The 26,927-nt window shown below is 38.9% G+C and overlaps 1 protein-coding gene across 1 annotated transcript in view; it reads left to right on the forward strand.

The window, feature by feature from the left end:
• The first annotated feature begins 2,501 nt into the window (after positions 1-2,501).
• Positions 2,502-26,927, forward strand: part of LOC122803938 (extracellular calcium-sensing receptor-like) — a 196,289-nt gene continuing 171,863 nt past the window's right edge. Inside the window, exons 1-2 of the mRNA XM_044073615.1 lie at positions 2,502-2,759; positions 10,996-11,832. Coding sequence (XP_043929550.1) covers positions 2,502-2,759; positions 10,996-11,832 — 1,095 coding nt within the window. The remainder of the gene's footprint in view (positions 2,760-10,995; positions 11,833-26,927) is intronic.

A 26,927-nucleotide genomic window follows, 5' to 3' on the forward strand; every position in this document is an offset into this window, starting at 1 on the left:
CATAAAAATGTACTGCCAATCATTAGCGGACCGGAGTTCCACTGTGGTGACCTCTTACCGGGAAAAAGCCGAAAGACAAACAACAACATTCTGTATATTGCCACTCAGTTGTTAATCTTCAGTGTTGTTCGCATTTTCATTGCTGGTGCTGATTTCCAACGTTTCTTTCTCCTGGACATATGACATAACGATGGTGAAGAAGAGTGAGTTGTTGAAAAATGGTAGACAAGGCCTTACGACTAACTACTCATAATGTGTGCTATGCTATACTGTCACTACACCTGACTTTTTACTCAATTATCACTGATGCTCCAGGTGTTACGAGTAGAGTATTAACGTTACTCATGTTATACTCTCCTACATCATGTACTGTGTTTGTAAATCTGGTCCACAGCACAGGCAGCACTGGTCTGTTAAGGAGATTTCATATTATTGAAACAGTAAGAGGAATGCAAAAACCGTTTATATTGTTTACAGAGAACAAAACATGGCAAACAGTAGGAACATACGAACTAGCTTTCTGGTATAGAATGAAGGCTTGATTATGTCACTGGGATCCTGGGTAGGAGTAGTAATTAGGTGCTGGGATTGGCCAGGCATGGAATGAGATGGAGAAGCTGATGCCAGATCATCCCACCCCAGAGGAAAGAATTTGCAGAATTCAGACACGTGTGCCCTGGGAAAGAACCTGATGTTAATCAGCTGTTCAAAAGGACTTGGGCAGGTACAATCTATCCATAGAGTGCACTGCAGAGCACTATCGGAGTGTGGAACACCTACCTGTACCTGGCTCAGCATATCATGGACATTTGTCAATGTTTCTGTCCAATGAGGGGCAGCATTTGGTGCAGAAAAACACTTCTAAAACTATTAGATGGTAGTCAAAGTCTCTGGCTTTCAGCTCCCTCTTTCACTGTTTTTGGACAATAGAGGAAAGGAAGAATGTATGTACTAAAACGTGGCAGACACTCTATGGTCTACGAGAGATAGGAGACAAAAAAATACTAAGAAAATAGGAAGACACGTGTTTTTTTTGTAAATTAGCAGCATTTCTCACCCTAATACGATCTGTTTTAGAAACTGAGCTTAAACATTTTGTATCATACAATGAAACTGAAATATATAGTTTGTATAAGTGTATGCATATATATCTTATGCATTTGTATGCAATTGTTATTGTGTTCATGCTAGGACAGCATGCGATAGCTATATATGACGTGGACTTCATCAATAACAAATCTAAGCCACCTGCTACAATGTATTACTGCTGATATTACTAAATATAATTAGTTTATGATCATAATGAAAGGTAAGCATTTGCATTTATTTATTTGTAGTGCATGGAGCACGATGATTACACTATAATATCTGGAAAATGACAAACCAGTTAAGTGCTTCTATAGCATGAGACACCTGATCTTAACAATTGTTAAGCATCCCTGTTTCATTAGTTAAGATCAGGTATCACACTAGATAGTTAAACCTGCCAGTATGGGCAGAATTAAAAACAGGTTTATTTCTGCATGCTGTCTGTGCCAGTAATGTGTCACTGACTTTCTGTGACATAACAGAATGTGTTACACTGACTTTCTGACAGCACTTGCTAAGTGCTTTATGGCTTTCAAAGCTGGCAAAACACTTAGAGCTTTTTTTCTATAACTAGTAGAACATGGAGCAGATAAAGCTCCATGGACTACAAAGAATTATGATTGGGTCTCCGATCATAACACTTTATTATGAGTTCTCAACATGGATGCCAAAGTTTTCCTCTCAATCTTCACTCTGGAGGTGGATTTTCTGATATCTATTCCTCAAATACATAATAAGCTAGTTATGATTGTCAACCCACTCATAATCCTCTATAGTAATTATTTGTTAACTGGGTAGGTGAGTCATGACCCAGGATTATTGAACTGAAAATAATACACTTTTTAGTACAGAACAATTGCTTGTACATTTATATAACATTATTAGAGTGGAAATAAAACAGTAATAAAAACATTTACTAAGCTTACTATTTTAGGTTTAGTACAATATTTACAATGTATTCTACCTACATTCCAAAGTTCAGCTGTACACCACAAATCTATTACTTACCTTTATTTTTAAAATTAATATCTTTTTAGATTGTTCTCTCCACTGTAACTGTTTGTGCCACATACCACTGTACAAACATGTCTCTTGTAATTTGTGTGTATACTGATTATGTCTAAATAACTAAATGTGTCTGTAATTTTTCTTTGTGGAGCTTTTCTCCCCGGGCCTCTGCTGAAAAAGGGCCTTTTCGGCTCAGTCAGACACCCCCAGTTAACAAATGTAAAATAAAATAAAATAAATAAAATATATACATCTTGGTACAATTTCAAATTCTAAACAAAGGAAGCAGTTACATTTAAGCCTGACAGTTAAGGTTATATAAACGTATTTTATTATTTGTCCCAAAATTATTATTTTGGAAACTTTGTAGGTTCAACATCGAAGCATACCAATATCTACTTGCCATGGCCTTTGCCACAGAGGAGATTAATGAAACACCCCATCTTCTGCCAAATGTCACTCTGGGGTTCAAGATGTATGACTCTTGCTTTTCTGAAGCAAGTGCAATTGAAGGTGTCCTTTGGATGTTATCTGGAAAACAGAAGCCTGTTCCAAACTATTCCTGCCAAAGCTATCCATATTTAGCCTGTATCATTGGTGATGACCAGTCCTCCTCATCCATCCCAATGGCACGGATCATGGGGCTATACAGATACCCACAGGTAGGAGGGAATTAGGTACATCAGAAACAGATTCAGCATTAAATGTTGCTCAGTAAACCAAAAATGCGAACATGATTACCACTTACACTTGCTAATAGGCTAATGTGAGCCTAGTTTTATATAATTCTGCATGGATTTAATGCCACCACTGACTGCTGATGTACTGATATCCTTCATATTCTCCAAACTATAATATCACATAGTTGGGGTTGGCATAATGGGTCAAGTGTTTACCTTGCGAACACAAGATACAAGGTTTGATTCCCACCATTGTAAAGCAGAATGGCTAAGCTTAAAATAGCCCACAAGGTCAGCTAGCCTAATACTTACCTATGAACATGGTTACTTAGGATCTACCCTTCCCATTGTTATTGCAGCTGTCACTAACTCATACTGAAAAGGACACAATGGAATTGGACTCTGTAAAATCTTACCATAACAGTAGATGTCCTTGTCTTCACCGCTGCAGTATTCATAACATATGGGATTCCCTGCCATGGAAGCCTGATGTCAGACCACTCTACCAAAACCTACTGTTGCTTTAAGGTAAGCTGACCATCATCCAAATGCTCCTTGCATAGCATAGGGCATAAAGGTGACATTCAGGTGTACCATCCTCAGAATTGATTGCCCCAGTAGGAACATCAGTTCAAGGAAACTCAAGGGGTAACCAGTACATCCAGGAAGTTAAAGGACTAGAAGATGGAGAAACGGAGTCACTACTGTAGCGGTGAAGGCAAGGATGTCCTTACATTCACCACTGCAGTGTTCATAAAATTTGGGAGAGCGCCAAAGCTCAAGAAGAAACTTGGGAGGAGGAAGAAGCAGCAGAACCCTCTAAGAAGCCATGAAGAATGGCTGTAACAAAACCAGCTCTAGCTCTGGAGATGCCATCCAATGTGTAGTGTTTGGTAAAAGTATACACAGAAGTCCAGGTAGCTTCTTCAAGAATAGAATTAGTGTCTAAGCCCTTGAAAAAAGCACCAAAAGAAGCCACTGCTGTAGTAGAATGAGCCTTGACTGAAGAAGGAAGGTTCTTTCCATAAAAAGTGTAGGAAAAAGAAATAGCCTTTGAAATCCAAGTAGAAATAGTTAGCTTGGATACAGCTAATCCTGAAGACCTATGATGAAAGGAAACACAAAACTGATCAGATTTTCTAATAGCCTTAGTCTTATCCAAATAAAATCTGAGTTGTCTGCATGACCAAAGTATACAGCACCCTCTCATTTTCCGATTATGGAGAGAGAAAAAAATGTAGACAAAGTAATAGACTGATTAAGTAACAACTCATTATCCACCTTATGCATAAAAGAAGGGCTAGTACACAAGGACAGCCTGCCCTCATGGAAAATCAAAAAAAGGAGGACAGGCCACAAGGCCTTGCAACTCAGACAACCATCTGACAGAAGAGGTAAGAGCTGACAAAAGAACAGTCTTCCAAAAACAATGTTGCAAGGAAGCTGAAACAGCCAGCTCAAAAGGAGACCGAGTCAGCTTCTCCAAAACAAAGTTAAGATCCCAGGGAGGAGGAACAGGCTTCCAGGGAGGTCTAATATTAAGGACGCCTTTAAGAAATATTTAAGCCTCAAATATAGAAGCTAAAGGAGGAGTTTATTTATTTAACATTTGTTTACTGGGAAAGTACGACTTGGAATGAAATCAATTTTCAGCGGATGCCTGGGGAGAAATGCTCCAGATGCATGTCTTTGTAAAGTTAAAGGCAGACAAACAGAATAGCTGTTAAGTGGGCCTTAATAGAAGAATAGGCCAAACCAGCATGGAGCAATTCACACAAATAAGAGATAACCAAAGGAACATCTACAGTAAGTGGGTCAAGGTTACAAGAGACATATGAAATAGAAACCATCTACTATTTGGATAAGAAGGATTTGGGTGACCACGGTGGTGCAGCAGTTAGTGTTGCCACCTCACAGCAAGAGGTTCTCCGGTTTGATCCTCAGCTGGGGTGTCTTCTGTGCAGAGTCTGCATGTCCTCCCTGTGGTTGCGTGGGTTTCCTCTGGGTGCTCCGGTTTCCTTCCACATCCCAAAGACATGCTGTAAGTGGATTGGATACACTAAATTGGCCATAGGCATAAGTGTGTGCATGTGTGTGCCTTCTGTGGAAGGTTGGGCACCGGGCTGGCAACTTGACACCATAAAACTCCACTGCCAATCATGAGCAGACAGTGATCCACTGTGGTGACCCCTAACCAGGAAAAGCCGAAAGAAGAAGAACATTTGGATAAGTAGCATTTCCTAGTAGTATGTTTCCTGGCCTCCTGCAGGACTTGCAGCACTTCCTCAGAAAAAAAGTCTCTATGAGGAATCAAAACCCTATCACCCACTGTATCATTTGAAGTGTGGACAGGTGGGGATGGATGAGAGATCCCTTGTCTTATGTGAGTAGATCCACCCTGTGAGGTAACTTTTTATGAGTGCCCCTGGCTATATGCAGAAGCAGAGGGAATTAGTGCTGTTGCAGGTAAACATGAGTCACCAACAAGATTTTGGGAGCACCCTGTTGAATCTTGAACAGGACTTTTATAATGACAGGAAAGGGAGGGAAAGCATAAAGAAACATCCCCTTCCAAGAAAATGAGAGGGCATCCACTTTCCACACCAGAGGACCTGAGACACTGGCATAAAACAGGGGAAGCTGTCTGTTCAGAGGGGAGGCAAATAGATCTACTTAAGAGTACTCCACTGGTGGACAATGTCCAGAAACACATCCCTGTGAAGCATCCATTCACATGCCACAATGTTCTGATCTGAAGGGATGTAAACTGCCCAAAGAGTCACTTGACAGCAAGATCCCATACCAGATGTGCTAACCGACAAAGAAGGTATGAGCTTGTCCCCCCCCCCCCCCCGCTTGTTGATATACCACATCACTGTGGTATTGTCTGTGAATACCTTCAGTGGTCCCAGAGAGAAAACAGGATGAAAGACCTGAAGAGCCAGCATAAGAGCTCTCATTTCTTTGACGCTGATGTGCTCCTTCTGCTGATGAGGCAACCATACCCCCTGTACCTTCAGGGAGCCAAATGTGGCTCCCCATTCCACATCTGAAGCATCTGTGGACAGTTCCTGAGAGGGAAAAAGGGGATGAAAAGGGAGTCCTGGATTCAGAGATAACTGCTGAATCCACCAGTGAAGTTCCTTCCTGAGACGAGGAAGAAAAGGAACGGCAAAGTCTAGAGGATGAGCATGTTGAAGCTACACTGACTTCAGAAACCACTGGAACTTTCTCATGTGGAGTTTGGCCACAGGGAGCATCAGAATAGTGGAAGGCATGAAACTTAGAGCTCTCAGAAACTCCCTGGCTGTAATGGAAGCCAAACTGGCACAAAAATGACATAGGAAAACAGACTGGCAGTTAAAAGAAACATTCAGACTGGTGGCAAAGAAGTTCTGAGGACGGTATGCCTGAACGTCACCTTTATACCCTATGCTACGTGAAGAACATTTGGATGATGTTCGGCATACCTTAAAGCAACAGTAGGCTTTGGTAGACTAGCCGGATGTTGGGCTTCCATGGCAGGGAATCCCATATGTTATGAATACTGCAGCAGTGAATGTAAGGGCATTTTATTGAACTAAAGAACAATTCATAGACAATTAAGCACAGATAACTTCTATTTCAGCACTTTTCCAGAAACACATTTGGACATGACAGACCAAACGTATTGGTTAAATTTAATTTGTGCATTAAATAAACGTATTTACATACTTAAAATTGTAATCATTTTATGTGTGACAGGCTGTGTGAAACTTTATAGCTGTCATTTTGTAAAGATGTAGTATAAATGTGAGATGTTAAAAAGCAGTACTGAGTAAAAGTAAGTGTTTATTTTCATAAGGAAAATGAAATGCTATACAAAATTTAGCTCTGTTCCAGAAAATACACGCAGAGTTGAAAAGAAATGTGTCTAGCTGTATAAAAATTCTACAGTTATTTTTTTTTTGTGGAACTGTCACATGCCTTTGAAAGTGAAATTGTTTTCTATCTGACAGACACAAACACTCAAGTGTTTTTTTAAACAAATTGTTATAAATGCCCTGTGGCTTCCCCACGGTTAAGTGGCTGGGGAAAACAGGAAGATTTCTTCCATTCAAATGTTGAATCAAATAGGAACTATATAATCTAGTACTCTTTTAAGTTTATAGAGTAACTTTTGAGAAGCAGGATCACAGAGAACCTTCTGGACTGAAACCTCATCTGTGGACTTCATTGCCTGTCCATTTCATACAATCCTACATGCGTTTAACTGTAAACAGCTGATAGAATGCAGTAAAACTTAGTGATTAGTATCAGAACCAGGATATCTGTAGACAATATTTTTTGAAGAGTAGCTGCTTAAACTAAAGATACAAAGCAATTATATTGTGGACGACTTATTTTAAGGTTGAACAGTAATTTATTTTTGTGCCAGATTTGTCTAACTGGCAGCAGAGTTACTGTAACCCAGGGAAGGGGGAACTGCCAGTACAAAGGTATCAGAGCCTCTTTGTATGTATATATATATATATATATATATATATATATATATATATATATATATATATATATATATATATATATATATATATATATATATATATGTATATATATATATATATATATATATATGTATGTGTGTGTGTGTGTGTGTGTATATGTGTGTGTGTGTGTGTGTGTGTGTGTGTGTGTGTGTGTATATTTGTGTGTGTGTGTCTGTGTGTGTGTGTGTGTGTGTGTGTGTGTGTGTGTGTGTGTATATATATATGTGTGTGTGTGTGTGTGTGTGTGTGTGTGTGTGTGTGTGTGTGTGTTTGTGTTTGTGTATTATATGTATATGTTTTTAAAATTTCAGACAATATACAACTTAATGAAACTAGAGTTTATATAGTAAAAAGTAATTCATTATTCAATCAATTAACTAATTCAATTATGCAATTATGCATTTAAATTTACAGAAACACAATGTAAGAAATGCATTTCAGTTTAAGCTTGCTCTAAAATAAGCTGAACTGACAAGCCATTCAGAGTTCATATTCACTTATAAATTCATTGCTCTAAAATAAACTAAACTTTTAAAAAATAAATAAATACTTAGTATGTTAAAAGTTATATAATGCATTTTGGAGATAACCAAATTCTATTTAGTATCTATGGAGCAAGATATGAACAATACATTTGTCTAGTATCATTATAATATAATCACTGTATGATTTATTATAATGGCTGATAATAATGATGCAACAAAATATATCATAAATAAATTAATGAAATTATCTATTACAATTTTATAATAAATACAATAAATATCTAAAATCAAGTTCTGTCTATAGACCATGATATAACTATAGCAATAGATATAATGGACTTACTTAAAAACCGGAGTTATAGTAAACATTAAATGCAATAAATCAGAACATTATTTATAAGTTCATAAATTTTAAAAATAAGTATCAAAAACAACATTATAATATTTTAATAATTTCATCAATAACTTATAAAGAAGCATGAACATTAAGTATTAAATAAATAAACAGAATCAAAGCTCATGAATAGAGATAATATTTCTTGCAGCATATTAAAAGCCAGACACAGATAATATTGAAAGAGCTGAATATCAACATAGCTATCTTGAGGAAAGACCTTATTGTGACATAATTATTTAGGAAAATCCATTTCAATTCATTCAATTCTATCAAATTTATATAATCACCACCCCTGGCATTCTGTTCCACTGTTTGTAAAGAGTGTGATGGATTAAATATAATATGGGCATTTAGTTCATTTTGTTTTAATATCATACTGGTGATTATAGATTCTACGCATTCACAGGTGGCTAAATATAATTGAACTTTACTACTTAAATCAGGTCTATCACACAATAAAGACTTAAACCTTCCAATTATTTGATAATATTTTCTTAATATTCTGAAAATCATTAGAATAGGTGGTTACAAAGGATAGGAATTCTTATGCTTAGAGCTAATGGCCATTAAGTTGTCATTATGTAAAGTATTGTTCATTTATATAGTGTTGAGATTAATCTCCCATTTCTAATATTTAGAGTCACATCTAGAAAGTTTATTTTTAATTATTTTGTCTAGTTTGGCTTGACTAATTAATGAATATGTAGTGTCATCATTTAGCATTTCTTTCATTAAAACATCATATTCAACTGTATCTACTGGTCTAAAGGTTAAAGAAGAATCATTGCTGTTTTCTTATTATAGAAGTAATGGTAAAATTCTGATTCACAGAGCTTAATAAATGAATCAACATGATATTGGTGTTTAATTCATACCTGGACATGTTGAAATACAGTGGTTCTATTGTTTCTGTCTTCTGTTGATGAATATCAGACCACCTGTTGAAAAGTCTCTGAAATCAAAAATTGTCCCGCAATTCATTATTAGCATTATTCACTTTGAACAATAGTTCTTTCTCGTATTTGTAGCTGGCTTCTATATTTATGTCCTGCCACTTTTGAGTAACATCGGATGGGTATCTCCATATGATGAAGTTTGTAATGTAGGCATGCTTCCAAGTGTTTGCGCGTTTATATCATGTAATTGTTGTACAAATCATTCTCCAGTACTTTTACTTTAGAATTGAAATGTTCTAAGTTATCAATTTTGACTTTAGTCATTAGTTAAATAGAACAATAGCAAATGTACAGCATGTATATGTTTTTGTGCAAGAGTTGCATGTATGTGTATACATGCATGTGGGTGAAGTTTTCAGTTATTGTTGGTGAGACAGCACTGGAAAGCAGTGGGCTGAGAAGAAGATGGATATAATTCTGGGAAGCTTGTGATTATAACTATGTTATGCAGTTGTTCAGTGTGAAGCTTTTTCTTTGGATTTGACAAGGATTGGTCATTCTGTATGTTGGCTATATATCATATAAAAGTGTGCTTATGTTGTAAGAGGTATCAGTACAGGCACATACTGTATAAACCCCACATTTCTGTTTACAGTGGGAGTGTAGGCCATCAGTCTGAAGTTGGTTGCAAAAATCCTGACCTCATTCTCATGTAACAGCATGGGACGGGTACACTAGACAGATTGGTGTGAGTCTGAGGCAAAAAACCTGGCTGTAACAGTAACTCTCAAGAATTACCAGAACAGACTGTAGTGGTAAAGATCTGTCAAACCCTAGGCTACATAGCCAGCAGCCAACAAACAAAAAAACGAATCAGATATTAACCTCCTACTGTAAAACCAGGAAAAGAGGATGCCATTGCCTAATATAAGGATTATTTAGGAAAAGGAAGGGCTGAGGGAAGGCTGACCAATCTGGGATGACACATGCTGAAGGAGAAGACAGACACAAAGGAAACAAGACATGGACACATAGTTGGTTAGGGAGGATGGGGTCAGTCTCAGGACATGGGGTTATAAATAACAGGCTGATGAGCACAAGGCCAGTACAGACCTTAGGAAACGGGACTTTACTGAGGAAGTGATGCTGCTCTGTAATGAGCTATTAAATAGAAGATATTGTAGAAAATAGGCAGTAAAAGATGTTCAGTAATCTATGACAGAAAGAAGAGAAAGGGGTGATGGTTCTGAAATGTAGCTGTTCAGGGGCTAGACGTATCAAGGGACACCCTTCATGGATTTCTAGTCACTTCTTGCAATAATATGCATTGTAACCCATCTCTTCTTTTATTTCAAACCAAACATAACACCATGAGAGAAAACTTTGTCACAAATAATAATAAAAATAATAATAATAATAATAGTAATAAAATGATGATGTAATTTAGTGAGTAGAAACATTTTTAAGATTCAGAAAATCATGAGGAACTATAAACTAAAATAAAATAGTTATGTGAGGAAGCAAGCTCCTTTAACACCCAATAGAGATTGTTGACCGAAACACACTTTGTTAAATTTTATAAAGAACTCTGAGGTTGCCATTACAAGAAGAACATTCAGAAAAGAACCAACTAACGCTTTTACTTTTTCTGCCAGCTTTTGAACATGAAACTTGGCTTTTTCACAGTGCTATACTAAAAAAAAAAATGATTTGTATGCTGACGGTTTGAAAGTACATATGCCACAGAGTTATTTATATACACTGTGTACGGTTTGTGCTCTTAATTAATTACATAGTTATGCTGCTGTCAACCATAAACAGGGTAAGGTTAGAGTAGAGTCTGTATTTATAGTTAGTGCTTACAAAGATCTTTAAACCCAGTGCACATCACAGAATGGACTTGTTTCTTTACAGATCAGCTACGGTTCTGCAGTAGCGCTACTTAGTGACAAAATTCAGTTTCCCTCATTTTTACGCACTATGCCAAGTGACAGCTATCATTATGTGGTGATGTCCAATCTGATTATCCATTTTGGCTGGACATGGATAGGAATTGTAGCATCTGACAATGACTATGGAATACTGGGCAGCCAAAATGTAAAGAAAGAGATTATTAAACGAGGAGGTTGTGTTGCTTTTATCGAAATCCTTTCTCTATCAAATGCTGCCCAAAAGGTACAGTCTATCACTGAAGTGATTAAACAGGCAACTGTGAATGTGATTGTTGTATATTCTACAAAGATGGAGGTGGTGCCACTAATGATAGAAGCTGCCAGAAAAAACATTACAGGCAAGGTGTGGATTGCTACCATAGCCTGGATGATTTCTCCAGTTTTCTCTATGAAAGAGCTTGAGCAAACATTGCATGGGACATTTGGACTGGCACCACATAAAGGGGACATTCCTGGCTTTACCCAGTTTATTTACAACCTACATCCCTCTAAGTTTCCAAAAGACATCTTTATTAAAGAATTCTGGGAAACAGCATACGGCTGTAGTTGGCTAAATCAGGATAAGGCACAACACAGTACAAATACCAGTAAAAAGATCCTGTTTTGTACAGGTGAAGAAAATTTGGAAGAGTTTCATTTCTCCATCTTTGATATGTTTGACTATAGATATGCCTACAACACATATGATGCTATTTATGCGGTGGCATATGCACTACATAACATGTTCTATTGTCAGTATTCTAATCAGCAGTTTTATAACAAAACGTGCTCAAGTATCGATGGATTTAAGCACTGGCAGGTAAAAAAAAATATCTTTTACTTATAAAGAATGCTGCTTCTAATTTGGTGAATGATGGACAGATTCCTAATATAACAGTATATACAGTTGTGTTTAAATGTCTAATTAATTATTTATTTATGTACATATGTACGAATGTTTGCCAAGTCTTCCTGAGAATTTAGCATTCCAAATGTATTAGAAATCACATGTTGTCCACTGTATCTTTTACTTATTTTAGCTCTTTTGTTAAACAAAATGTGCTTGGAATAACATAATGGCTCCAAACATTCTACCCCCATGTATATGATCTTTGACAAAAAAAATGAAAAAGAATATTCATAAACTTGCGCTGATTGTATTTTGTTTTACTTGTTCTTGTTTTTTCAACTCTTTAAGATTCAATAAGCTGTAAGGACATACCTGGGCACGCACGCTTGGAAAATCATTTTTGCTATTGCTGCATAGGGACATACCTGGGCACCCACGCTTGGCAAATCATTTTTGCTATTGCTGCATAGGGACATACCTGGGCACGCACGCTTGGCAGATCATTTTTGCTATTGCTGCATAGGGACATACCTGGGCACGCACGCTTGGCAAATCATTTTTGCTATTGCTGCATAGGGACATACCTGGGCACGCACGCTTGGCAAATCATTTTTGCTATTGCTGCATAGGGACATACCTGGGCACGCACGCTTGGCAAATCATTTTTGCTATTGCTGCATAGGGACATACCTGGGCATGCACGCTTGGCAGATCATTCTTGCTATTATGGCACAATCCCGTCCTGCGTGCTGTCAGTTTTTCATGCTTGATTACAGGATACAACAGGGAGAGGAATCAGATTACAATTTAAATCAGTTACTTGTGATTAGGGTTTATATGGTACAGCTTCATTCTCCCACCTCTATTGCAGATTACTAAAGAAAGACAGACTGATACATTTTCTCCTACAGAGGAAGTAGAAATGTTTATTGATAAGAAACCTGAAATAAAGCAGAAATTGTTTACTGAAATGCCTACTGCTACCAACTAGAAAGCTACTCAAGCCATTACTCTAAGAAGAGAGAGACCCCCTACTACATATTCTTATAATAAAGTGAATAATGTGCTTAAGGAAAATTAAGAAAAAACATCTCGTCCTGCAATAAGTAAATATTCTGGAGTCAAAATTTCTTTAGTTTGTGGTTCTTATAATAGATTTTCTCCCTTTTCATCCCACTCTTTGCAAAAGGAAGAGGGTCTCAACACTGATATGGAGATTATGCTTCTGAAACTGAAGTTTTGGAGGTTGGAATTATAGAAGTCTCTTGGAACAGTGCTGTTAATTACAAGGATGCTAGTCAGGATCCAGTAGAAAAGTATATATATTTACTGAATGAATGAGGGTATTATTTTATTATTTTTGTTTTAATCTCTACATGTTTATCATATGCTGTATGGGTACTTAACTAGGAAAGTCATCTTGTTAACTTTTTTAACAGTTTTATAATAAAATGTCTGTCTTTTACAGACATACCTTAAGTTAGGCTTAACACCATTTTACTTTTAAACTTAGTTAAATTTTCAGATTTAATTTTACTTTAATCTAGCATTGATAATGACATGCATTAGGATAATCAATGATGCTGCATTAGACATTTTTTTCAAGCCTGATGGATGAAGCAATATGCTATAAGGACATCAAACCATTTTACACACAGGTTCATAGGTTGGTAGGTAGTTTCTAAGCATACAGTCTTGGAGACCATTAAGGAGCCTAGCCCAAATTGCCAATTTCCCCAAAGCTCTGTTTGGATAAGTGACTTGATCAAGGTCCTACAGTAGGCAAATGAAGATGGGAAGATTTAGACCCTGTACCCTTGGCACAGGAAGCAACTCATTTATGAGGCAGGACTTTAGTCATCTGTCCTAACTGCCAGACATCTTTAAAATATCTTTAAAGTCATTGCCTGTCCCTTAATACTGCATCTTTATTTTGCAATACTTTTCAAAACGTCTCTCAGACAGTTAGAAAATTCAGTGTTCTTTATTCCATCAATTAATGTTTAGATTAATAAATCCGTATTCTGTATATCTATAGTGGTAAAATTGCTAAAGCAAGCCAGATTACACGGGTCTATATTAAAATTCTGAGAAGCCTTAACATTGAATGTATGTACATCCACACATAAAGGTTGATGTACATAAACAGCGAAACACGTAATCGGCAAAAATCACAATGCCAAACGTGTTACGTCAAGCAAGAGCACCTCACAGGTACATTCAAACTAACATAAAAAACTGAAATTAGCCCACTTTTGTAGGGGGGCAAGCCCCCCTGCACCCCCATGTGGGGGGCTGTGCCCCCTACTCCCCTACTTAAATATAATCAACTCCGAGACCACACTACAGTGGGGAAAAGGATATATTTCCTTATCCCCACGATCATGCTGCTGGCTAAACAAACACTTTCGGCATTGTGATTTTTCCCCGATTATGTGTTTTGCTGTTTATGTACATCGATCTTTATGTGTCGATGTACATACATTCAATGTTAATGCCTTTCAGGATTTTAATATAGACCCGATTACACATGTTGTTTGCCACACCATTGCCTTTCTGTAGATGTTTAAGAATACATTTTTTGTAGCAAGCCTCTTTTAAGTAAACAAATTATGAGCAGGCCGGGGAAAGATAATAGCATAACTACTTTAGATAGACTTTCCAGCCAGTGGCCATAACCTTTGGTAGGTTTTAGAGATAGTTGGTAAGTTTTAGTAACTATGGATTGTCTTACTTATATTAGAAAACATACTTACAGACTCTGTTATATGGAGGGAGTTCAAATGTAGACATTTTTAACCAAATCCTCAGACAATCAAATCCTCATTTTATCTTTGAATGTTAGGGGAAGTTCCCAACCATAAAAAGAGGAAAAGTATTTTATAGTACATTAGGAGGGCTAAAGCAAAAGTAATTGTTTATATGAAGCAAAAATAAAGGCCAAAGTTAAATAGATGTTACTGAAGCAGTGGAACGGATTGTGATGGTATAGTTCATATAATACTGCCAAAAGAGGCATAATTACATTAATTCATAATTCACCAAAAAGTGTTGTAAAGGCACTTAAAAGTCACCAAAAACAAGTCCAAAGTGCCTACGAAAGGAAAACTCGTAGTTGGTTAAAAACTGCTTTATTATAATCCACAAAAACGCTCCTTCATAACATTATTCATACCATACGTTTTCGTCCACTCTGGACTTCATCAGATAACTTTCTCCCTTCCTTCAATACATTTATAAACCTTTGTTCATTAAAAATAACCAATGAATTTACTTTAATTAATTTGAAATCATCAAATCAAATCCACTCTATGACTCTATGGAATTAAACAGTATCACAATGAGAATGCTCACAATACAAATGTTTTAATATAATTTTTAAATGTGTAATTTTTAAATGTGTATTTATTTATTTATTTATTTATATAAAGGGAATCAATTGAATTTTATTCCATGTACTTTATAATAAGCATGTTCCATTTAATTTAATTGGTAGGTAGAAAGGCAAATGAATTAACATTATGTAGTGTCTTAATGTATATAGTTCTTTAAATAATGAATATTCATGAGTTTATTTTAATGAAGTGGATTTGATTTGATGATTTCAAATTAATTAAAGTAAATTCATTGGTTATTTTTAATGAACAAAGGTTTATAAATGTATTGAAGGAAGGGAGAAAGTTATCTGATGAAGTATTAATTCATAATTCTTTAGGATGCACCAAAATTGAGAATTTACTGACTGTTCTGGTAGATGAGCCATACTCATGATTATATTTGCTAATAAAATGTTTAGGCAATTCTTATGGACCAAACGCTGACGATATTATTCTGATTATTGAATTTTATACTATTATTTTTCAACAGCAAGAAAAGGTGCATTAGTGGTTGGTATTACAGACAACATACCTCATCCTCCCAATTTAAAAACTCTTTTGGATTAACTTCATCTTCTTGATTTGTGAGAACTACATTTGCTAGAAAGTGATTTTATGTATATGGCCCCACCCATCCAAAGGTTTGGATAGCTAGTTGGATTGATTTCTGTTTCTTATCTAGGTAATTAGTCAGCATACCTCTCAACTGTCCAAATTTTCACAGAATGCCCAGATTTTTCCTTCGTATTTTTGGTCTGTTTCTCATAAAACTGTGTTTTTCGGGCAAATCATTGGTAAGTCATTGAGGATTGAAGTCAGAAAATAAATGTTTCAGACTTCATACCCTTAAAAAACGTCCTACTGATGTAAAACCTGCTACTCTATCAACTTTCTAAGTTTGTAAGAACAATATTTAAGAAATGCCCCTATTTTGGGGCCTTTGTTCCCCCCATTATTTACGGCTTTATACAGATTTATTGATCTAAGAGGTTGAGAGATGTGTCAGTTGGATATATACAATTTCTTGAGACTTGTCCTACTATTTGGTCTGACTACTTTGTGCTTTTTATGTTTTTTAATATTTGCTTTAGGACTTAGTTTTCATTCACCTGGAAACTAGATCCCTTTCTTTCAAGTTACCCATTGAAGCGAGCAAATCAAACATAAAGCTGTTCATCATTAATCGGATATGAAGGAAACTCAGTGTAATGCTGGTACTTCATGGGGTTACTTTCAATTTTTTTTTATATGGGACTATAGCAAAGTATAAACAAAGAAAAAGGCAGAAATAGACTCAGTTGATTGAGTAAAATAAAATCTAAATGAATTCAATAGAATTAAAGTGTAAAAACAGGGCTATGCAGGTAAGTTAACATTGATTACTATTAACACTGGGAAATGATTATTGTGTAGTTCACAATATCATAAGATTAAAGAAAAGTGGAAAAGTTACAAAGCATTTTATTGGCCACAAGGTATATTGCCACAAAAATGTTTTACACGCAAGTTACAAGAATGAACCAGAGAAATGTCTGTAAGTTCCATATTTGGAAATAATAATGCTCTTGTTACCAGACCTATCCAAATTAATATGATATTGGCTAATTGATACATGGGACTGGATATAAGAAGAATATTAGAAGATAGACCCAGTCTCTCAATTATTATATGGGTTGGATTTGAAGAAAGAGATAAATTGGCCAAGCCAATATCTGGGAATGAAATACTGGCAGAAGGTGAGAAACACACTTTAGAGAAAGCTCCTGGACTTGATGGATTTATGGCAGAATTGTTTAAAGAATATAAAACTTTATTTGTCAACCCCCTAAATGTGTTATGGGGAAAGTTAATCTAGTAGGTACTGTCCATCTAAGACTCTTGTTGAGAGGGTATTGATGTTTCGGAAGCCATATAAAAATAAAGTTCTTCTACCAGTTATAGCTCTGTTTCTCTTTTCCAATCAGAACCTAACATTTTTGCGAAAATTCTTGCTAATACAATTCTGACTATACTTCTAAAAATAATTTCTACATTTCAACAAGGTTTTGTCAAATACAGAGAGCTGGAGAGTTTTAATTCATTTACAGATATAGTTGTTGTTGTTGTGTCTTTTGGCTTTTCCCGGTTAGGGGTCGCCACAGCGAAACTCCGGTCCGCTAATGATTGGCATTAGATTTTTACATGCCGAGTTGCCGGCCCTGATGCACAACCTTCAATGAAGGTACGCCCATTCACACATGTCTCCACACAGAAGACTTTCTAGCTGAGAATCGAACAGGACAACATTTACTGTGAGGCAACAACGCTACCGCAGCACCACCACCGCAGTAACCATTTACAGATATAGTGCAGATAGAAAATTATTAATGGTGCAGCTATTTTGATTACTTTGCAAAAGGTGTTTGATTCTATAAATTTTGATTTTATTTGGATAAAAGCTAATGATCTTAAAGGGCCTGTTTAAATCTAGCCATGCTACTCAAATATAATGGACCAGTTTGGATGCCATAGGTTTTATGTAGGGCATGTATACTTCAGACATGGATGATTGAATATTTACAAGCTCCTTCTTTCTAATAGGGACATAAGTGCCAGGTCATGAGTAAATATATGATTCCTCATCCACTGATCCAGATTGTGCTTGAGTACGTGTAGGGAAGAACTTTGATTCAAATGAATGGGAAACCTCTTTCAAAGAAGCGGCCTCTGAGATGCATACCTGTCTCTCCAACATGTCATATTTATGTTGCAGGCATGGCTGAGGTCCCTAGATTGGGCATTCCTAATGCTATTTGTTTTGCAAATGTGCAGCAGGTCCATTAAGGCTGGATCAGAGCATGCTTTGTAGACCAGCATAGATTGACTCTTAGCAGTCTGTGGGAGACCGAGTATAAGGGTAGGGTTTTGAGATGGTCTGCACAGGACATGCTGGCTACACCATGTATTCTTTTTTAGAGAAATTTCTGTTGTTGCATATGCATGATCAGGTACATACTGAAGTGGGCCTTGAATTCAATGATGGGTCTAATGAAGGCTGAGTACAGTGGAACCGTGACATATTTGGACCTAGATGCTATACCCTTGATTGTAAGTTGCATAACATACAATAATTTCCTTACATAATAGACATATGGTAGTCAAAGATGAAGTCACTGTCTACATGTGTTCTCAAATCCCTAACATGTGGCTCTAATCTTTGGGATGTATTATCAATGTAATAATTTGTAGGAGTGGCTGTCTTTCTGAAAAAGATTTTTATGCACTTACTAGCATTGAGTTTTAGACTCTGGCATCAATTAGTCTGTGTCAGGCCTTTTTAGAAGGTACTTTTGTCATTTGAATATTCTGTGACTGCCTAGTTTACAATTGCCTGTGAACTTAGTCAGCCAGAGGCCTTTGACATTGGCCTTAACTTCAGAGAAGTAGATGCCAAAGAGGAGTATTCCCAGCACTGAGCCCTGGAGGACACCCACTAGTGATCTGCCATTTAGAGGAGGTAGATTTCCCTATCCTGACTTCTTGGGGCCTATCTACAAGCCAGCTAGCTATCCAATGGATGAAAGAGGAGTTTATACCTAATTTTGTAATCTTATCTACAATGCCCAAGTTGGGTATTGCAGCAAATGCCTTGGCCAGGTTGAAGTAGGCAGTATGAACTGTTTTAACCTCATACATTGCTTTGATGACTTTCTTGAAGACATCCACCAGAATGAGTAGACATTGCTTAGCCTTAATGAATCCAGTGGAGTTAGATCCAATGTTTGACGGTTACCTATGTTGTCATTTATCATATCCATGATTATTCTTTCTATTGCTTTACCTAAGAGGCTAGTTAGGCTTATGGGTCTATATTTTCCCACTTCTGTGGACTGCCCACTGTTATGCAGAGGGATAATAGTTTTATACCTCCATTTGTTCATCATAAAGCCTGTTTGGAGGCTGTGGCTGAATAGTGATTCTGGTGGTCCCAATAGGTCATGCTTCATGCCACTAAGAAGACTACCTGGGATATTATCAGGTCCCATGGACGCAGTGTTTTTAGCCTTGGAATGCACGTTTAGGACCTGTTCCTTATTCACAGTTGGGGGGAGTCATGGTTGTGGGTTTGTCTTGAGCAGTCTGATGGTGAAAGCAGGGCAAAATTGGAGATGAACTTAACGGTCAACAGATTAGCTGTATCCTCCAGCTCAGTATACGTGTCCCACTTGCATTTAGTTCAGCACATTCTTGTGTATTGGCTTTGAGGTTGCGGACATAGTTGAAGAATGAATTGTCCTTAGCCTGGAAGGCTATTTGTACCTCAAATGTGTCTTTGAAATGACTTAATTAGTCCCCTGAGTTGCTTATTAAATTCAGTGAGGGAGTTCTTGCCTTGTCGGACATTGCACCTTCTATTTTTGGACGTGACCTTCTTCATTTTGTTGTACAACTTTTTTATGCTGGGGTTCCACAAGGGTGGCTTCTTCTTTGAGCTTGTCCTGTGCTTACTTCAAGTAGGCATCTCTGCTTCTATGCAACTGAATACATGGTCGTACAAGGAATTTGTGCACAACTCCTTATAGAGTGCAGTGCTCACTGGTATTGGGGGGGGGGTTGACATTTTGCTAGGGTGTCACTTAAAAGCATGAAATCTGCATTGGAATAATTCCTACAAATCCAGGGTTAGGTGGTGTCCCAAGCGTTATTTTTATTTTGAAGACAACAGCCTTGTCATCCAATCTATCTAGTGCGGATATTACACTTGGGGGAGCATAAAATGTTCCTCCATGTTGGTGAGGACTATGTTAAAGATGTTTGTACCCCAAGTAGGTATACAGACTACCTGTTCCAGGGTGTTATGTTGACAAAGTTCAGTAATCTTTGGGCCTTGCACTACCAGGCTATAACTCATACCACACTTTTCGGCCATGTAACCTGGACCGTAACACCAAAGGCGGAGGTGTGTCCATATTCATTAAGGATATCCACACCTCCAGGCTAGTTGCTCAGCATAATGCAGCTGAGGTTATCCAAGGGGGTGGGAGGGTGGCCTAATGGTTAAGGTGTTTGCCTTACAAACACAAGGTGCAGGGTTTGAGTCTCACAAGGGATAATTGGCTAAGCTTAAAATGGCTCACAAGGGCAGTTAGCCTAGTACTAATCTATGAACCTAAGTGCAACTAACTCTGGACAAAACTACAGTCCAAATTGTAGCTTGCTACAGATCACCCAGAATTCCCACTCCTCTTTTCTTGATGTACTGGAAAATATTAGGGTTCAACCAAACACCCTAATAATGGGTGATTTCAACTACCCCACCATTAACTAGGAAAACTACTCATGTACCAAGCCCTTTGCTCAACGCTTTCTAGAATTCATAAACTCCAATGCCCTGGATCAACTTATCCACACCACCACCAGGGGCAACAATATTCTAGATCTAGTCATTACCAACATGAGTGACTGGTGTTCCACACATGACGTCAATGCCTCATTAGTCTGATCCGACCATAAGCTAATTACCCTAGATATCCACATCCTGCCCCCCCCCCATTAAGGAAACCATGGTAAAAAATTTCTCCAAAGCCAACTTCATGCTTCTTAAGACAGAAGTGGTGAACTTCATGACACCCATGCAGATGGACAATACAGTTATGACTACTGAATTCTACACAATTGCACTTTATAAGCACTTACATGAGTGCATGGATCGTGCTATCCCAAACAAAACCAAGACACTATCCTCCAAAAACAGGAAGCCAGTCTGGTGGTCCCCTGCCATAAACAAACTGTACAACAGAAGAAAGAAACTGTTGCAAAAGAGAGTAAAATCCCACGAGTGGAGGAGCTCCCTGGTCAGCCACAGTAAGAAGCTGCGATCTCTGATAAAATCCTCCAAAGCTAGTTACGAAAACAAAATTGCCACTGATTCTGAAGACAATCACAAAGCATTCTATAGCTATGTCAAGAATCTCAATGGCAACACTCAGATCTGCTCTGAGTTACAGCACAATGGCACTAAATATACAGACCCAACTGATATTGCCAACATCCTGGCAGACAGGTTCAGTGCTAACTTTACCCCCTCTCACCCCCTAAAGAGCCCATCTCTATACCAAAAGAATGCAAAGTTCCTGTAATCATGGCTGCACAGGTAAAAACCACAGTCTCCAAAGCCAAGAATACAGCATCCATGGGAACTGACAATATCACAGGCTGCATTCTACACGAACTACAGAATGAACTGGCACGCCACCTAAGTACCATGTTCAATCATAGCCTCACCTCAGGCTTTGTGCCTGCTGAATGGCACACAGCAATGGTTATCCCACTCCACAAGGGGGGAGCCACCATGGACCCCGGGAACTACCGCCCCATTAGCCTGATGAGCCTGGTCTGCAAGGCCATGGAGCACATCATAATGGAACTTATACACAAAGACATTGGTAATCTCCAAACTCTGGACCCCACCTAGTTCGGGTTTGTAAAAGGCAGATCATGTCTCCTAAACCTGATAGACTTCTTTGAAGCAGTCACCAAAGCCGTAGACAAGGGTAAGGTGGTTCACACAGCCTATCTAGATCTTGCCAAGGCTTTCAACACCATCCCCCACTCTAGAATTATAGATAAACTCACTAAACTAGGTATAAATCCCTATGTCACAAGATGGGTTGCCAACTGGCTCACTGACATAGGTTTATAGGTTCATAGGTTCATACTAGGCTATCTGCCCTGCGGCATTTATAAACCTAGCCCGATAGTGTTTGGCTTACACCACCCCTTGATTTGAGTATACTGTGCCCTTTTTAAAGTTTAGTTTACTGTGTCTCTGTCTAATAGTGACATGGAAGTAATCTCCGGGACAAACCTACAATCCCCCATCCACTCATCAAGATTCTTCTTGAAGAGAGTCAGTGAGGTGCTCTGCCTAACATGAATTGGAATTCTATTCCAGAGCGAAGGGAGCCTCTGGGTTATGAATCTGTCCCTCCAGCATGTTCTATTTATTTTTGTGCTGAGGTTCAAGTCCCTCGAGCGCGTGGCTCTAAGGGATTTAGATTTACTGAGGTGGAGCATGTCCATTAATTCTGGGTTGGACATAGCTTTATATGTCAGGCATAGATCGCCTCGAAGTAGGTGGTATGCAACTGTGTAGAGCTGGAGTTTTTAACCGAGCAGCATATGGCATCTGTTTGAGTCCCTTGATCCTCCTGGTGAGGTACTTTTGGGGTCTTTCTAATTGCTGCAGGTGTCGGGTAAGGTACATCCCAAAGGGGCATTGTATTCTATGATGGGCCTGATGAGGGATGAATAAAGGGGCACGATTACTCGTCTTGATCTAGATGTGAATCCTTTCATGATGAGGTGGGCTATGTAGAAGGTCTTTCTAACCACTTTGGCAATGTGGTTGTCAAAGGAGAGATTGCTATCAACTTGGGTCCCCAGATCCCTAATTGCTTTCTCTGTACTTAATGGGTTACCACCTATGTGGTAATTTGTGGGCACATTGTTTTTGCCAAAGGGTATGACTATACATTTTTTGGCATTTAGCTTTAGACCATGGCTCTGGCACCAGTTATCCATCTCTGCGAGACCTTTTTGACGGATGTTTGTGTCAGCTGGAGAGTCGATTATGGCACCCAGTTTGCAGTCATCTGCGAACTTGGTGAGCCATAGTCCTCCCACGTTGGCCTGTACCTCAGAAAAGTAAATACTGAACAAGAGAGGTCCCAGGACAGAACCTTGTGGGATGCCACTTGTGACCGGTTTCAAGTCTGACATGGCTCCAGCAACTCTGACTCTGTGGGTTCTGTCTTTGAGCCAGTTTGCGACCCATCTTGTGACATAGGGGTTTATATTTAGGCTGGATAGCTTATCTATGATGCCCAAGTGGGGTATTGTGTCAAATGCCTTGTGAGGTCCAGATAGGCTGTGTGGACTACCTTCCCTTCATCTATGGCCTTGATGACTGTTTCGAAGAAGTCGACCAGGTTCAAAAGGCAGGATCTGCCCTTGACGAAGCCAAATTGGGTAGGATCTAGTGTCTGTAGGTCCCCAATGTCTTTGTTTATGAGTTCCATGATGATCCTCTCCATAGCCTTGCATACTAGGCTAGTCAGGCTTATGGGCGATAGTTTCCAGGGTCCGCAGAGGTGCCACCTTTGTGGAGTGGGACCACTGTTGCTGTATGCCATTCTTTGGGCACATATCCTGTAGTGAGGCTGAGATTGTACAGCAGTTTTACTTGAGGGATTAGTTCTTCTTGGAGTTCATGTAGGATGCAACCCGGGTCCCATGGAAGCAGTGTTTTTTGCTTTGGAGAGGGCGGCCTTCACCTGAGCATCAGAGATGTTTGGGAGGCTGCACTCTGCCGGGATAGATACTTGCTCTTTGGGGGGGGGGTGGAGAAGTTTGCACTGAACCTGTCTGCCGGGATATTGGCGATGTCTGTGGGTTCAGTGTATTTTTTGTCGTTTAGAATCAACCCAGAACAAGTCTGGGAGTTGCATCCCAGGATCCTAACATAACTGAAAAAAGCCTTATGATTGTCTTTAGTGTCCTGTGCAATTTTTCTCTCGAAGCTGGCCTTGGAGGATTTTATGAGGGATCGTAATTTTTTGCTAGTACTGATCAGAGATGCCTTCCCTCTTAGGGATTTTGTTCTATCATGTAGTAGCTTCCTCCTTCTGTTGTACTGTTTCTTTATGGCTGGGGTCCACCAGACTGGACGCCTGCCTTTGGATGATTGGGTCTTGATTTTGTTTGGGATAGCATGATCCATGCATTCCTGGAGATGTCTGTAGAATGCGTTTATATAGGATTCTGCAGTTTGGGCCGTAGTTTCTACTGGCCCTGGGGCCTTGAAGGATTCCACTTCGGTTTTGAGAAGTGTGAAGTTTGCTTTTGAGAAGTTTTTCACTGTGGTTTTCTGGGCTGGGGGTGGGGTTGAGATGTGGATATCCAGTGAAATTAATTTATGGTCTGATCTTACCAATGAGGGATATACTTTTGGTATGGAGCATAGAGTCCCCATGTTGGTAATGATCAGGTCTAGTATGTTTTCCCCTCTTGTGGGAGTGGTGACTAGTTGTTCCATAGCATTTGAGTTTATAAATTCCAGGAACCTTTGGGCTAAGGTGCTGGGGCTTGAGTAATGCTCCCAGTCTATGTTTGGGTAGTTGAAGTCACCCAAAATAATGGTGTTCGGAGAGATCTTAGTGTTCTCCAATGTTTTCAGGAAAGCCGAGTGGGATTCCTGACTTTGAGAGGGTGGTCTGTAGGATGCTATAAACTGAAAAGCAGTCTTGCCCACTGTCAGTTGCACATGGATGGTCTCTGATACTTCGTGCACTGCCACTAACCTGGAGGTGTGGATATCCTTGATAAATATGGAAACTCCCTCTCCTTTTGTGGTTCGGTCCGGGTTTTGGGGCCGAAAAGCATGATATGAGGTATAACCTGATAGTGCTGGGGTGCTCTCTGGAGCCTTGAACCAGGTTTCTGTCACTGCAAAGATATCGATGTTCTCCATACTGAGGAGAGCTTCGAGTGCATGCATCTTGAGGTTAAGACTTCTGGCGTTTAGCAGCATTACCCTTACCCAGAACCCACACTGTGAAAGTAGCAGACTCCAAATCTGACTTCAGACCAGTGACAAGTGGAGTACCACAGGGTTCAGTCTTGGGTCCTCTCCTGTTTGGTATCTACTTCTCTGAAGTACAGGCTAACACAGAAGGTCTTTGGCTAACGAAGTTTGCAGATGACTGCAAACTAGGAGCCATAATCAAAACTCCTAACGATGTGGACATCCTACAAAAAGGCCTCACTGAGACAGATGCCTGGTGTCAAAGCCATGGCCTTAAGCTCAATGCCAAAAAGTGCATTGTTATCACCTTTGGTAAAAACTCTGTGCCCACGAACTACAACATAGGTGGTAGTATACTTAACACCAAAAGTGTGATAAGAGATCTTGGGACACAGGTGGACAGTAGTCTCTCCTTTGATAATCACATTGCCACAGTAGTCAGGAAATCCTTCTACATGGCACACCTCATCACAAAAGGTTTCTCATCCAGAAAAAAAGAGGTCATTGTTCCCCTCTGCTCATCACTCATTAGACCCATTATACAGTACAACGCCCCTTTTGGTATGTACCTCACAAGACATCTGCAACAACTGGAAAGGCTGCAGAAATACCTCACAAAGAGGATTACCGGCCTCAATCAGATGCCCTATGCAGACTGTCTCAAAAAACTCCAGCTTTACTCTGTCGCATATCGCCTACTCAGAGGTGATCTCTTCCTAACATACAAAGCTATGTCAAACCCAGAGCTGTTGGACATGCTCCACTTAAAGAAATCCCAATCCCTCCAAGCTACATGCTCTAGGGACCTAAACCTTGTCACCACAATAAACAGAACATGCCGGAGGGATAGATTCCTGTCCCAGAGACTTCCCATACTCTGGAATAAACTACCTATCTATATCAAACAAAGCTTCTCATTAGCACTCTTCAAGAAAAATCTTGATGATTGAATGGGAAATTCACCCCGGGGATCACCTCTGTGGCTCTGCTCGACAGTGGCACAGGAAAATAATTTTCTTGGGTGGCAAAAGCCAGGGTACCATTTTGGCTGGGCTTGTATAGGCCCCAGGGCCGATAGCCTAGTACCTACCTATGAACCTATGAACCTTCAAATTTGGGGTTGTATATATTTCTCAGTTTATAGAAGCATAGTTGAAGTCAGCCATGATTATGGTGCTGAATAGAATAAATACTGACTCCAAATTCACTTTGGTAAGTACTGTGGGTTTCTTAGGTCATAGCTGAGGTCCTGTAAATCACAGGCATATAATATGGCCTTGGTTTATGGTAAGTGGCACATGGAGAAGCTCAAGGGCATCATACTGCTTGACCAACCTTGAGATGTGATAGTTTTTATTTTATGTAAATTCAGACATGTCTAACGTTTGTCCCTTTTTGTACAGCATTAGGTCTAAATGTGTGGAAAGCATTATAGCCTTGCACTTCCAGGGTGCTTTCTGCTGCTTTAAATCACTTATCAGTAACTACACAGATATCGGTATTCTCCAGGGTGAGGAGAGCTTGCAAGGTGTGGAGTTTGTTGTTGATTCCTGTCATTGATCTGTATCACCTTTCATTGATCAGTATCACCTTTCATTGATCAGTATCACCTTTAGATTATCAGGGGATGGTTTACCTAGGTTGGATGGTTTATCAGGTTGGCAATACCTAAAAAAGACATTATGGGGGCGAAAAAAGTGTTAGCCAATATGTGGACGCCTGGGGTGGACAGGTGCAGACCATCCTTAAACAAAGCAGCATGGTCTGTCAACCATATCCTCACAGACTGGGAAATATTGTATCCCCTTCGAATGACACCAAAAACTAAGCCAGTTATTAAAGTCAATTATCTTTCATTTATGTCATGGCATCAACCATGGAGAAATCAGAATGCTGCTCAAATGCTAGGCTAATACAAGCCTTGGACAATTAGTCCAGGAGCTCCATCATATCTCTCTTTGTATAGTCCAGATAGGTATGTCTCAGATTATTTACATCCTCGTGGAATGTGCCTGAGTCACCCTGGTACTTGTGGTTCAATGATCTGAGTGCATGTGTGATGTGACGGATCCCAGACCCTGATAGGCAACTGACTATAACCCTATATTTGCTCAACCTGGTAA

This window comes from Protopterus annectens, chromosome 6.part0 (genome assembly GCF_019279795.1).
Source record: "Protopterus annectens isolate FY-2018-M chromosome 6.part0, PAN1.0, whole genome shotgun sequence".
In the NCBI taxonomy this organism is placed as follows: domain Eukaryota; kingdom Metazoa; phylum Chordata; order Ceratodontiformes; family Protopteridae; genus Protopterus; species Protopterus annectens.